The sequence below is a fragment of the Mustelus asterias genome, unplaced genomic scaffold (assembly GCF_964213995.1).
Source record: "Mustelus asterias unplaced genomic scaffold, sMusAst1.hap1.1 HAP1_SCAFFOLD_77, whole genome shotgun sequence".
Classification (NCBI taxonomy): Eukaryota; Metazoa; Chordata; class Chondrichthyes; order Carcharhiniformes; family Triakidae; genus Mustelus; species Mustelus asterias.
In genome coordinates this window covers 1,084,812-1,100,080 of record NW_027590136.1, presented here as the reverse complement: position 1 = coordinate 1,100,080, position 15,269 = coordinate 1,084,812, and the positions used below count along the sequence as shown (strand labels likewise).

The window sequence follows — 15,269 nt, the reverse complement described above, 5'->3', positions numbered from 1 at the left end:
GAGACAGGTTTCTTTCACTTTCTTTCTCCTGATGCTGAATATTCTGTTTTATGGAACGATACATCACAGATGGAATCCATTTGGCACATCCTGCCCAGTCGGGCAGTCTTTAAGATCTGTCCAATTAATCCCACAGCCCTGCTGGCAGAGTGAGAACGATATCTATATGTACTGCAGCAATGCAGGAGGTGAATGGAAAATGTTTTCCAGTTGCATTCCTCTCAGACACACTCATCCCTCGAAAGATAAACTGGCCTGTGTACTAAGAACAAAGAAAATTACAGCACAGGAACAGGCCCTTCGGCCCTCCAAGCTTGCACCGACCATACTGCCTGACTTAACTAAAACCCACGACCCTTCCAGGGACCATATCCCTCTATTCCCATCTGATTCATGTACTTGTCAAGACGCCCCTTAAAAGTCAATACCGTATCTGCTTCCACTACCTCCCCCGGCAATGAATTCCAGGCACCCACCACTCTCTGTGTAAAACATCTGCCTCGTACATCTCTTTTAAACTTTACCCCTCGCACCTTAAACCTATTCCCCTGAGTAATTGACTCTTCCACCCAGGGAAAAAGCTTCTGACTATCCACTCTGTCCATGCCTCTCATAATCTTGTAGACTTCTATCAGGTCTCCCCTCAACCTCCGTCGCTCAAGTGAGAACAAACCAAGTTTCTCCAACCTCTCCTCATAGCTAATGCCCTCCATACCAGGCAACATCATGGTAAATCTTTTCTGGACCCTCTCGAAAGCCTCCACATCCTTCTGGTAGTGTGGCGACCAGAATTGAACACAATATTCCAAGTGCGGCCTAACTAAAGGTTCTATAAAGCTGCAACATGTCTTGCCAATTTTTAAACTCAATGCCCCAGCCGATGAAGGCAAGCATGCCGTATGTCTTCTTGATGACCTTCTCCACCTGCATTGCCACTTTCAGTGATCTGTGCACCTGTACACCCAGATCCCTTTGCCTATCAATATTGTTAAGGGTTCTGCCATTTACTGTATATTTCCTATCTGTATTAGACCTTCCAAAATGCATTACCTCACATGTGTCCGGATTAAACTCCATCTGCCATCTCTCCACCCAAGTCTCCAACCGATCTATATCCTGCTGTATCCTCTGATGGTCCTCATCGCTTTCCGCAAATCCACCAACCTCTGTGTCGTCCGCAAATTTACTAATCAATCCAGTTACATTTTCCTCCAAATCATTTATATATATTATATATATCCTGTGTGAATTCACTGGTGTGACCAAAGACTGGATGGCCCAGCAAAATCCTTCCCACACAAGGAGCGGGTGAACAATCACTCCCCAGTGTGAACTCGCTGATGTGCACTGAGGTTGGATGAACATGAGAACCCCTTTCCACAGATGGAGCAGCTGAACGGCCTCTCCTCTGTGAATTTGCTGGTGTAACAGCAGGTGGGATGAGATAGTGAATCCTTTCCCACACACAGAACAGATGAATGGCCTCTCTCCAATGTGACTGTGTCTATGGCTTTCCAGCAAGTACGGATAATTGCATCCTTTATCACAATCATCAAATTTCCATGGTTTCTACATTTTCCCAGCCCCAATGTGACCGTGTCGATGGGTTTCCAACCAGGATGGATAATTGAATCCTTTACCACAATCCTCACATTTCCACGGTTTGTCCATGGTGCTGGTGTCCTTCTGTTTCGCCAGGTTGGATGATTAGTTGAAGCCTCATCCACATACAGACCATGGTGTGATGTTTTTCTGGCTATGTAACTGGTTAAAGCTCTATCCACTGTCAGGTCACTGGAGCACTCTCACGTGGGTGTGTGGGTGTGTCTCAGTTCTTTTTCTGTCACATTGAATTTTGAAATTTTCTTCCACTGACAAAACAGGGAATGATTCATGTCTCCACTGTCAAAAGCAATCATATTTAGGTCAGGAAGAATCGAATGGCTCTGTCAGACTTTGATGTGAAGTTTAGTTTGAGTTTCCTGTCTGTGAATCCTCCTCTTCTAGTTCCCTGCAAAAAGAGTTTTAAAAAACTAATTCAGAACTGACAATTTCAGTTTCCACGAAACATTTCTCCATCTCATTTATCTTGAGCTGTAATCCCCATCCCACACACTCTCTCTTGTCCCTGAGCTGAAATCAAACTCATTCCCCATCTCCACTCTGAGCTCAGCTCCCTCTCCCTCCAGCTGGATTCAGTGCTCCAGACCATGTACAGATTGAGAGTACAATCAAGGAGTCAATTATTTTCCTTCCAAGTCAGGGGACGTGCAGCCCCACTGACTCTGTTGTTACCACAATAGTCACATGTGGTCTGCTCACCAATGAAATACCACGGTGACCATTAACATGTGCCTGTTCCGAGGAAAGGCTCCATTTTATTTGTGCCACAACAGCAGGGGAATTACCTCCTGCACAGGCACAAAGGTATCATCAGTCACAGAAAATAATTGCAGCTGGTGTTTCAAACCTCATTTTACCATTTGCTCCCAGACATTCTCAATTCAATTTTGAAATGCAAACTGAAATCTGGCATTATGGGGTAAATTAAAACACATTTTAATGGTCATTTTCAGATTGACTATTCCCGAGATTTAATTCCCAAGTCAGGAAACTAAAATTCTCATCAGCAATGTAGGCGGCACAGTGGTTAGCACTGCTGCCTCACAGCTCCCGGGACCTGGGTTCGATTCCCAACTTGGTTCACTGTCCGTGTGGAGTCTGCCCGTTCTCCCCATGTCGGCGTGGGTTTTCTCCAGATGCTCCGGTTTCGTCCCATCGTCCAAAGATATGCCAGTTAGGTGCATTGGCTATGCGAAATTGCCCCTCAGTGTCCTGGGATGAGTAGGTTAGAGGGATTAGCAGGTTACATATGTGGGGTGATGGGAATAGGGCCGAGGTGGGATTGTTGTCTGTGTAGACTCGATGGGCCGAATAACCTCCTTCAGCACTGTAGGGATTCTATGAAATACATTGGGAGAATTGCTATTTTAATGGGTATTTTCACAAATGATATAAAATGATTTTTCAAAACAAATTAATATTTTCTTCAACAGCTGCAGCTTTTTACTGGGGGTGTTGGGGCCTCCAGCGGGGTTTGTGAATCCTCCCCGCCCACCTCCCAGGGTTTCCTTCCTTCTCAGAGATCAGAGTCCTCATTGATTTGAGGCCAAAGTGTAACCTCTTATTTATTGTCCCCCTCCCCCATCCTCTGATGTGAACCATCCTCCAGTGGCTGAGCCAGGATGGGGCCGTTAACCTGGGCCTGTTCCCGGGAGGGAGGGAGGGAGAAGCCCCGCAGCTGCAAACCAGGGAGCTGACAATGATTCTGAAGGGTTTGCGGATCCACAAAGTGTTTCCAAATCCTCCCAGCCACCGCCTAACGCTGACTCCGCTTCTCCGGGACAAACAAGCGCCAAGGCCAGCAATGACACTGCGCATGCTCCACATCACAAAGCCCGGGCACTGATTGACGGCAGCTCCGGACCAATAGGAAGAGGGGGCGGGGCTGGAGGACCGAGTGGAAGTGGCTGGTCCTCCAACCAATCGGAGTGAATGAGCGGCGGGTCCGGAGGACCGAGCGGGTGGCTGGTCCTCCAACCAATCGGAGTGAATGAGGGGCGGAACCTGAAGCATGCGCAGTGCGGGTAATGGCGACGGACGGATGGTTGTAATTTGGAAGCGAGATCAATACGAGGTAGAGGGCGGCGTGCGGGGAATAATAAATGTGGCGGGTGGGTGGAGAGGCTTTGTAAACATGTTGTTCAAACCCAAATCCCGGAAATGAACTTCCTGGTCCCCCCCCTTTGTACCAAATGGAGCGGCAGCTTGTAGTGTTAGACCCGGGCTGACTGCCGCCATTGAGGCTGCATGTGGGAGGCCGGCAGGGATTGTGATCGGAGAGTGAAGCCCTGACGTCACAATGGAATGGGTGAGGGTGTGACGTCACAATGGAATGGGTGATAGTGTGACGTCACAATGGAATGGGTGAGAGTGTGACATCACAATGGAATGGGTGAGAGTGTGACGTCACAATGGAATGGGTGAGAGTGTGAGGTCACAATGGAATGGGTGAGGGTTCCAGATGAGCTGAGACTGGGCTGGAGTCGGGCGATGGCACTGACATGTGGCCCGGTGGCACAGTGGTTAGTGCAGCTGCCTAACAGCGCCAGGGACCCGGGTTCAATTCCAGCCTCGGGTCACTGTCTGTGCAGAGTTTCTACATTCTCCCCGTGTCTGTGTGGGTTTCCTCTGGGTGTTCCGGTTTCCTTCCACAGTCCAAAGATGTGCCGGTTCGACGGATTGGCCACGATAAATTGCCACTTGGTATCAGGGGGATTAACAGGTAAATATGTGGATAGGGCCTGGATGGGATTGTTGTCGGTGCAGGCTCGATCGGCTGAATGGCCTCCTTCTACACTGTATTTTATTATTCATTATTATTAATAAATTACTATTAATGCTTCTATGAATGAAGGTGGTCTTGATGGTGATGTGGACATGTGGCTGGAAGCTCATCTTGGGATGAACTATTTCACCCTGGTTGTGAACAGCCGGGTTCAGCCTCAGACAGTTGCCAGGAGGAGGGATAAAGTTGTTGGCGAGGGAGTGGAGTTTGTAGTGGGGACTGAACACAATGGGTTCAGTCTTCCCAGTATTTATATGAAATAAATTTCTGTTCTTTCAGTACTGGATGTCAGACAAGTCAGGATGGTGTGTGAGTTGGAGAGGAACTTGGAGCTGATGGTGTTCACAGGGTTTGGAAATTCTGTCAAAGTTCCTGTTGAGTTGTAGATGTATACAATCTCTCCCTTCACCTCCGGCCTCTTGTCTCTGTTTCCATTCAGAGTGTGGAAATGCTGGCATTGGACTGGGGTAAGCACAGTAAGTAATCTCACAACACCAGGTTAAAATCCAACAGGTTAATTTGGTAGCATAAGCCACAGGCTTTCGGAGCGCTGCTCCTTCATCAGGTGAGTGGGAGTTCTGTTCACAAACAGGGCATATAAAGACACAAACTCAATTTACAAGAAAATGGTTGGAATGCGAGTCCTTACAGGTAATCAAATCTTAAAGGTACAGACAATGTGAGTGGAGAGAGGGTTAAGCGCAGGTTAAAGAGATGTGTATTGTCTCCAGCCAGGACAGTTAGTGAGATTTTGCAAGCCCAGGCAAGTCGTGGGGGTTACAGATAGTGTGACATGAACCCAAGATCCCGGTTGAGGCTGTCCTCATGTGTGATTGACAGATCCATGCTCACTGCTTCCTGCCCTGGACGCAGAGAGCTGAAAATTTCCATGCAGGCTGCCAGACAGATATATGCCCATATAACTGGAGTAAAAATGTGTGGAATATACAGACCGAATTCACTTCATTCCCTTCAGTTGCTGCAAGTCCCCAATTTCCCCCAGAATGAGAAAAGAAATGGAAAGGGGGAAACATTGATTTCCTCCCAGATGTTGCCCAGAGGAGGGAGTTTCACTCTGAAGCTCATTGGCCAACTTCTGCATTGTGACGTCACAATGGAGCCCTGCCTGAATCAGCCAATAGGAATCACTCCGCTCCGCGGTGACGTCTCCGGGTTCCAGTGCGCAGGCCCTCCCCCTACACCTCCTTGAGCCAAGGTTTCCAGGCAACCGGCTGACGGCTCCGGCTGGAGCGAGAAGCCACTCGGTGACCTCCCCCAGCCCGGAACTGCGCAGGTGCTGGGGAGAACCCACCCTCTGATCTTCATGCTGAGGTGATGACCAATGGGAAGAGTTGGAGGACCGGAAGGACTCTGGTCTTCGAGCTAATCAGAGCGTGGGCTTTGTGTGAATGAAGATTGATCTTCAGACAGACTCAAACTTCCACATATAGATTGGGACTCGCATACTGTTAAAGGTTTAGACGGGGTAGAGTTTGTAAAATGTGTTCAGGAGAATTTTCTACATCAGTATATAGAGGTGCCAACTGGAGAGGATGCGATATTGGATCTCCTATTGGGAAATGAGTTAGGGCAGGTGATGGATGTGAGTGTGAGGGAACACTTTGGATCCAGTGATCATAATGCCATTAGTTTCAACCTGATCGTGGATCAGGATAGATCTGGTCCTCGGGTTGAAGTTCTGAACTGGAAAAAGGCCAAATTTGATGAAATGAGAAGGGATCTGGGAAGTGTGGATTGGCACAGGCTGTTCTCTGGTAAGGATGTAAATGGAAAGTGGGAGGCCTTCAAAGGAGAAATTTTGAGAGTGCAGAGTTTGTATGTTCCTGTCAGGATTAAAGGCAAAGTAAATAGGAATAAGGAACCTTGGGTCTCGAGGGAGATTGTAACACTGATTAAGAGGAAGAGAGAGTTGTACGAAATGTACAGGCAGCAAGGAACACATCAGATGCTCGAGGAGTATAAACAGTGCAAGAAGCTACTTAAGAGGGAAATCAGGAGGGCTAAAAGAAGACATGAGGTTGCTTTGGCAGACAGAGTGAAGGAAAATCCAAAGAGCTTCTATAGGTATGTTAGGAGCAAAAGGATAGTGAGGGATAAAATTGGTCCTCTTGAAGACCAGAGTGGTAGACTGTGTATGGAACCAAAAGAGATGAGGGAGATACTAAATGGTTTTTTTGCATCCGTATTTACTGAGGAAACGGGCATGGAGTCTACGGAAATAGGGCAAACTGGTAGGGAGGCCATGGAACGTTTACAGATTAAAGGGGAGGAGGTGCTCGCTGTCTTGAGGCAAATCAGAGTGGATAAATCCCCAGGACCGGACAGGGTATTCCCACGGACCTTGAGGGAAGCTAGTGTTGAACTTGCAGGGGCCCTGGCAGACATATTTAAAATGTCAGTATTCACGGGGGAGGTGCCGGATGATTGGAGGGTGGCTCATGTTGTTCCGTTGTTTAAAAAAGGTTCCAAAAGAAATCCGGGAAATTATCGGCCAGTAAGTTTGACGTCAGTGGTGGGCAAGTTATTGGAAGGTGTGATAAGGGATAGGATCTACAAATATTTGGATAGACAGGGACTTATTAGGGAGAGTCAACATGGCTTTGTGCGTGGTAGGTCATGTTTGACCAATCTATTAGAGTTTTTCGAGGAGGTTACCAGGAAAGTGGATGAAGGGAAGGCGGTGGATGTTGCCTACCTGGATTTCAGCAAGGCCTTTGACAAGGTCCCTCATGGGAGGTTAGTTAGGAAGGTTCAGTCGCTGGGTATACATGGGGAGGTAGTAAATTGGATAAGACACTGGCTCAATGGAAGAAGCCAGAGAGTGGTTGTGGAGGATTGCTTCTCTGAGTGGAGGCCTGTGACTAGTGGTGTGCCGCAGGGATCGGTGTTGGGTCCATTGTTGTTTGTCATCTATATCAATGATCTGGATGATAATGTGGTAAATTGGATCAGCAAGTTTGCTGATGATACAAAGATTGGAGGTGTAGTGGACAGTGAGGAACGTTTTCAAAGCTTGCAGAGGGATTTGGACCAACTAGAAAAATGGGCTGAAAAATGGCAAATGGAATTTAACGCAGACAAGTGTGAGATATTGCACTTTGGAAGGACAAACCAAAGAAGAACGTACAGGGTAAATGGTAGGACTCTGAAGAGTGCAGTTGAACAGAGGGATCTGGGAATACAGGTACAGAGTTCCCTAAAAGTGACGTCACAGGTGGATAGGGTCGTAAAGAGTGCCTTTGGTACATTGGCCTTTATAAATCGGAGTATCGAGTATAAAAGTTGGAGTGTTATGGTAAGGTTATATAAGGCATTGGTGAGGCCGAATTTGGAGTATTGTGTACAGTTTTGGTCACCTAGTTACAGGAAGGATGTAAATAAGATTGAAAGAGTGCAGAGAAGGTTCACAAGGATGTTGCCGGGACTTGAGAAGCTGAGTTACAGAGAGAGATTGAATAGGTTGGGACTTTATTCCCTGGAGCGTAGAAGATTGAGGGGAGATTTGATAGAGGTGTATAAGATTTTGATGGGTATAGATAGAGTGAATGCAAGCAGGCTTTTTCCGCTGAGGCTAGGGGAGAAAAAAACCAGAGGGCATGGGTTAAGGGTGAAAGGAGAAAAGTTTAAAGGGAATATTAGGGGGGGCTTCTTCACGCAGAGAGTGGTGGGAGTGTGGAATGAGCTGCCGGATAAAGTGGTAAATGCGGGGTCACTTTTAACATTTAACAAAAACTTGGACGGGTTCATGGATGAGAGGGGTGTGGAGGGATATGGTCCAAGTGCAGGTCAGTGGGACTCGGCATAAAATGGTTCGGCACAGACAAGAAGGGCCAAAAGGCCTGTTTCTGAGCTGTAATTTTCTATGGTTCTATGCTAAAGGACACCACTTGTATTGCAATCATTCTGTGATGCTATGAATCAATGAAAAAGGACCTGCACTGGAGGCAAGGGTCCACCCTGATATAGATTACTTCTTAAGTAGTTCCTCTCTATTTCTAGACTCAGAAATGTCTGCAATAAAATAAAAGCCCAATACTGATGCTGCTGGAAATCTGAATTAAAAAGAGCTAATATTGGAAATATTCAGCAGGTCAGGCAGTAGCTGGGGTGAGAAAGACAGAATCAATTATCCAGGGTGTGCAGAATGAACTATGTGGAATAAAAATGGTGCCAAATGTAATGTAACCTCAGAAATAGGAGAAGTGGACGAGAACACAGGAAAAACAATTCCTGACTATTCACGATACTGTGGGAAGCTGGTAAGCCAGCAGCGCATCATTCATTACAAATGGGAACCTTCTTTTGACACAACTGGCAGAAGTGACAGTGAAATACTGAACACAGCTGAAATACACCCATTATTAGAGAGAGGAGTTAGACACTGGCCGAGAGATGATCAGGGAAAGCAGAGGTGAAACAGAGCAATGAATGCACATGGAGTCAGATCCACAGTAAAGGAGTCAGACCAGCCCTAAAGACATGGAACCTCTCACAGATAACAAAGCTCAGCACTAACAACTCTCAATTGAAGAACAATGGTCACAAACATACATCTGTGAAACAATTTCACTGTTATAAATTTAAACTCTCGTGTTGGAGCCTGCAGCTGGAAAGATATCAGAAACACTGGAGTCAGAGAAAAGTCTCCCAGTTGAGGAAATACCTGGGGAGTGGGGGTGATGTCACTGTGGAATTGTGGGTGTGTGATGAGATCACAAGGAGGTACACAGAACATCTGGGTCTGTGCAAACCAGTGATCACCACACATTATGGAGGATGTGAGGCTCCTTAAGAGGGTGCAGAGGAGATTGACCTGAATGATTCCAGGGATTATAGTTACAATGTTAGGCTGGAGAAACTGGCGTTATTCTCCTTGGAGCAAAGGAGATTGAGGCAAGATTTGGCAGAGGTGTACAAATTTATGATAGGTTTAGATAAGGTAGATAAAGTTTAACTATTCCCATTACACGACAAAGATGCGCGGGTTAGGTTGATTGGCCATGCTTAAATTGCCCCTTCGTGTCCTGAGATGTGTAGGTTAGAGGGATTAGTGGGTAAAATATGTAGGGATATGGGGGTAGGGCCTGGGTGGGATTGTGGTTGGTGCAGACTCGATGGGCCGAATGGCCTCTTTCTGTACTGCAGGGTTTCTATGATTTCTATGACACAGATTGAAGATTTTGAAAAAGATCTACCGAGGGGATATGAGGAAGAAATTTTACGCAGTGAGTGGTAATAACCTGGAACCCGATGCTTCCACTCAAAGACCGATAACATCCAGGTGCTGTTAATCGAATGGCGCTCTCAGATATTGATGACCTTTCCATAAATCCTCTTCCAATATCCTGTAAAAGAAATTTACAAATCCCAGCACTGTCAGTTCAGAAATGCAATTCAGAAGAGACAAACATTTTTCTTGGTATTAGTTTTGCTGGGTGTAAATTCTCCCCATCTTACTCCCTGTAAAAGGAGTTTCCAAAATCCATCACCGTCAGTCCGGGATGGAAATTCACCATATTCTCTTCTGCTGACAGGGAGCACTGCCCACATGCCCTTCTGCACTTTGCCCAGTGAAAGTTGGTGGTCAATAACCAGGGTCTGTGATCAGGACACATCCCACAGCTCATGCCTCGTTCATTGCCAAGGTGTGACTGGTAGCAGACTTGCAGATCTTTAGACACATGGGGAAGGACATCCCATGAGACAGTGGGATCTGGAGAGCAGGATTTATTTTTCTTTCCTTCTCTGCCACCGCTCTGCTTCATCAATAAGACATTGGGACTCAGAGGATTGATGCAATTTGATGGACAAGTTGTCTCCATTCTGAACAATGGGAAACAAGCTCCTCCCACTCGACAACTTGCCCCCTACAAAGATGGCGGCCACGTTGCAGCCCTGTTCCACATTATCCCCGTTGCACATTGGCCCCAATAAAGATGGCGGCCGTTAACCCGGACCGATCACTCGGAGCTGGAGACCCACTCAGTGCAGCTGGAGGAACCTGGAAGCTCTTTTTCGAGGATTGCGGTTACACAACATGTTTAGGAAACATCTCCGCCCGGTAGCTGGATCCATCGCTCCCTCCCATCCACTATTTTGTCCTAGATATTGTGGATCATAACAATCACCTCGCCAACCGCCATTAACCACACTGCGCATGCTTCACTCCCAGTCCGGCCCCGCCCCTCATTCCCTCCCGGCCCCGCCCCTCATTCCCTCCCGGCCCCGCCCCTCATTCTCTCCCATTGCTTGGAGGACCAGCCGCTCCCGCGCGGTCTTCCAGCCCCGCCCCGCCCCTCTCTCTCTATTGGTCCGAAGCTGCCGTCAATCAGCCAGACATTGTGACGATTTCAGATGGTGAGAGTGGCCACAGACTCAGGCTGACTTGCTGATTATTGTTAAGAAGTCTCACAACACCAGGTTAAAGTCCAACAGGTTTATTTGGTAGCAAAAGCCACAAGCTTTCGGAACAGGCTGTTCCTTCATCAGGTGGGTGGGAGTTCTGATCACAAACAGGGCACAAAGACACAAACTCAATTTACATGAATAATAATTGGAATGCGAGTCTTTACAACTAATCAAGCCTGAAAGGTACAGACAATGTGAGTGGAGGGAGCATTAAGCACAGGTTAAAGAGATGTGTATTGTCTCCAGACAGGACAGCCAGTGAGATTTTGCACATCCAGGCAAGTTGTGGGGGTTACAGATAGTGTGACATGAACCCAATATCCTGGTTGAGGCCGTCCTCATGTGTGTGGAACCTGGCTATCAGTCTCTGCTCAGCGACTCTGCACTGCCGTGAACCTCCACTCCACAAACAAGCCATCCAGCCAACTGAGCTAACTCTTGTCAACATATAATAATCCCTGAAATATTAGCTATTGCCTATCTCCCATTATACCTTTTGATGCAGTTTCCCAATCCATCTCAGATACAGGATCTCATATTTTAGTTCTCTTCTGTGAGAAACACCCAGATAAATTAAACAAAAGAACCATATAAGTACCACAGCCCATCTCCATGGAAATGTCACATACTTCAGTGGGGTTCCAAACAGAATTACGAATGAAATATCTTTGAACTGACAAACGTGCTTCACTCTTGTGATCCTTGTGAAATTTGAAGACAAGAAATGTGCTCTTCCAGGCTCAAAGAGCATCAGCCCACTGGAGGCTGAGACCGGCCAGTCCAGCATCAAGAAACCCTCTGACTCTCCCCGTTGACCAACTGAGAGAATAAACAAAATGCAGTCCTGGACACAAGTGAGAGCAGAAACAATAACAGCAGAATCCAAACCCTGGAATCACTTGTGAACTCGCTGGTGTCTCAGCAGATGGAATGAGTAAGCAATTCCATTCCCACGTTGAGAGCAGGTGAACGACCCCTACTCTGTGTGAACTCGCCAGTGTTTCCGCAGGGAGGATGAATCACTGAATATCTTCCCACATTGAGAGCAGGTGAACGGTTTCTCTCCAGTGTGGATTTGCTGGTGTGCCTGCAGTTTGAAAAGCCAAGAGAAGACCTTCCCACAGTGAGAGCAGGTGAATGGTCTCTCCCCAGTGTGGATTCGCTGGTGTATCTGCAGGTTGGATAACTGAGTGAATCCCTTCCCACATTGAAAGCAGGTGAATGGTCTCTCCCCAGTGTGAATGCGCTGGTGTATTTGCAGAGCGGATGAATCACTGAATCCCTTCCCACACTGAGAGCAGGTGAATGGCCTCTCCCCAGTGTGAACCCGCTGATGTCTCAATAGATTGGCTGACATGGTGAATCCCTTCCCACACACAGAGCAGGTGAATGGTCTCTCCCCAGTGTGAACTCTCTGGTGTGTCAGCAGCTGGGATGAGAGAGGGAATCTCTTCCCACACTGGGAGCAGATAAATGGCTTCTGCCCAGTATGAACTTGCTGGTGTCTCTGCAGGGTTGATGGATCAGTGAATGCCTTCCCGCACACAGAGCAGGTGAACGGCCTCTCCCCGCTGTGAACCCGCTGGTGTCTCCACAGGTGGGATGAATCACTGAACCGCTTCCCACACTGAGAGCAGGTGAATGGCCTCTCCCCAGTGTGAACTCGCTGGTGTACCCGCAGGTGGGATGAATAACTGAATCCCTTCCCACACTGAGAGCAGGTGAACGGTTTCTCCCCAGTGTGAACTCGCCGGTGAGTCTGCAGGGAGGATGACTGAGTGAATCCCTCCCCACACTGAGAGCAGGTGAATGGTTTCTCCCCAGTGTGAACTCGCCGGTGAGTCTGCAGGTCAGATGACTGAGTGAATCCCTTCCCACACTGAGAGCAGGTGAATGGTTTTTCCCTGGTGTGAACTTGCTGGTGTATCAGCAGGGAGGATGAATCACTGAATCCCTTTCCACACTGAGAACAGGTGAACGGTTTCTCCCCGGTGTGAACTCGCTTGTGGGACTGTAGGAAGGATAGCCGAATGAATCCCTTCCCACACTCAGCGCACGTGAATGGCCTCTCCCCAGTGTGAACTCGCTGGTGTGTCTGCAGGTGGGATGACTGAGTGAATCCCTTCCCACACTGAGAGCAGGTGAATGGTCTCTCTCCAGTGTGAACTCTCTTGTGGCACTGTAGGAAGGATAGCCGAGTGAATCCCTTCCCACACTGAGAGCAGGTGAACGGCCTCTCCCCAGTGTGAACTCGCTGGTGTGTCAGCAGGTGGGATGACTGAGTGAATCCCTTCCCACACTGAGGGCAGGTAAATGGCTTCTCCCCAGTGTGAATGCGCTGATGGATTTCCAGTTGTGACGAAAACCTGAATTCCTTCCCACAGTCCCCACATTTCCATGGTTTCTCCATGGTGCTGGTGTCCTTGTGTCTGTCCAGGTTGGACGATCAGTTGAAGCTTCATCCACACACAGAACGCAGGTACAGTTGCTTGTTTTTGTGAATGGTGTGATATTTCTTCAGGCTGTGTCACTGGTTAAAGCTCTTTCCACAGTCAGTTCACTGGAACACTCTCACTTAGGTGTGTGTGTGTGTGTGTCTCGGTGCTTTTCCAATCACACTGATGTTTGAAATCTTTTGAAACCGACAGACCGTGACTCTGTCAGATCGAGATGTGACATTTGAGATTTCTGTCTGTGATTCCTCCTCTTCTGATATCCTTTAAAAACAATTTACAAAAAACATCACAGTCAGAACAGACAATTCTCGCTTCTATGGGAACATCCTTTCCTCTGTCATTAATGAAAATCTGTAAATCTCCATCCCACACATTGTCCCTCCATTCTCACGCTGCCGGATCTAACATTCAGCCACCCAACACTCCTGATGGTGCTGATTCAGGATGAATGACAGATCCATGCTCACTGCTTCCTGTCCTGGACACCGAGGTCAGAACAAATAGAGTTGTCCTATCCAGAGAGGCTAAATAGTCTGGGTCTGTATTCCTTGGAGTTTAGAGGAGTGAGGATGACTTTATTCAAACATATAATTTGATTGATTTGATTCATTATTGTCACACATATTAACATACAGTGAAAAGTATTGTTTCTTGCGCACTATACAGACAAAGCATACCATTCATAGAGAAGGAAACAAGAGAGTGCAGAATGTAGTGTTACAGTCTGTAGAGAAAGGTGTAGAGAAAGAGCAACCTAATGCAAGGTAAGTCCATTCAAAAGTCTGACAGCAGCAGGGACAGAAGCTGTTCTTGAGTCGTTTGACAGGGGCGGCACGATAGCACAGTGCTTAGCACTGCTGCTTCACGGCTCCAAGGACCTGGGTTCGATTCCTAGCTTGGGTCACTGTCTGTATGGAGTTTGCACATTCTCCTCGTGTCTGCGTGGGTTTCCTCCAGGTGCTCCGGTTTCCTCCCACAGTCCAAAGATGTGCGGGTTAGGTTGATTGGCCATGATAAAAATTGCCCCTTAGAGTCCTGAGATGTGTATGCTAGAGGGATTAGTGGGTAAATATGTAGGGATATGGGGGTAGGGCCTGGGTGGGATTGTGGTCGGTGTAGACTCGATGGGCCGAATGGCCTCTTTCTGTACTGTAGGGTTTCTATGTTTCTATGAAGTTAAAGGGCCAGTCATTTAAAACTGAGGTGCGGTGAAATTTCTTCTCGCAGAGGGTGGTGAATCTCTGGAATTCTCTGCTCCAAAGGATGGTAGAGGCTGAATCATTAGAAATATTTAAAATGGAGGTGGATAAATATTTGATAGATTGAGGAATAGAGGGCGATGGGGAAATGGCTCACAAAAGGAGGCCGGCATTGATGAGCCAGGATTGTACTGAGTGGCAGGGTCGCTTGAAGGGCCTGGTGGCCTCTCCTGCTTCTATTTCTTGTGATCAGTTGCTGCAAGTCCCCAATTTCCCCCAGAATGAGAAAAGAAATGGAAAGGGGGAGAAAAGAAAGTGTTTTACTCACAGATGTTGGTCTCTTTTAAGGTCAAACCAAATAAACAAACAGGAGGAAGTTTCAGTCAGTCTGAAGCGCAATCTTCTTTCACACAAAGCCCGTCCTGTGATTGGCTGGAGGACCAGAGTCCTTCCGGTCCTCCAATTCTTCCCATTGGTCAACACCTCAGCGTGAAGGTCAGGGGGCGGGCTCTCCCCTGCACATGCGCAGTTTCCCCTCTCCCTCAGTGCCGGGTGCCTGGAAACCTTGGCTCGTGGAGGTGCCGGGGGAGGGGGCACAACGGGTGGGGGCGGGGCTCCCATGTCCGCGCGTCCGGGCCTGCGCACTGGGATCCATCCAAGGATGTTGGCGCGGAGCAGAGTGATTGCTGTTGGCTGATTGAGGCAGGGCTCCATTGTGCCGTCACAATGACTCAGAGGGGCGTTCCCAGCACACAGTGTCCCATTGGCAGCAATATC

At 47.8% G+C, this 15,269-nt stretch overlaps 1 protein-coding gene across 1 annotated transcript in view; it reads right to left on the bottom strand.

The window, feature by feature from the left end:
- LOC144483739 (uncharacterized) overlaps window positions 1–15,269 on the bottom strand; it is a 90,479-nt gene that overhangs the window by 50,435 nt on the left and 24,775 nt on the right. The window contains exon 5 of the mRNA XM_078202276.1: window positions 12,148–13,266. Coding sequence (XP_078058402.1) covers window positions 12,148–13,266 — 1,119 coding nt within the window. The remainder of the gene's footprint in view (window positions 1–12,147; window positions 13,267–15,269) is intronic.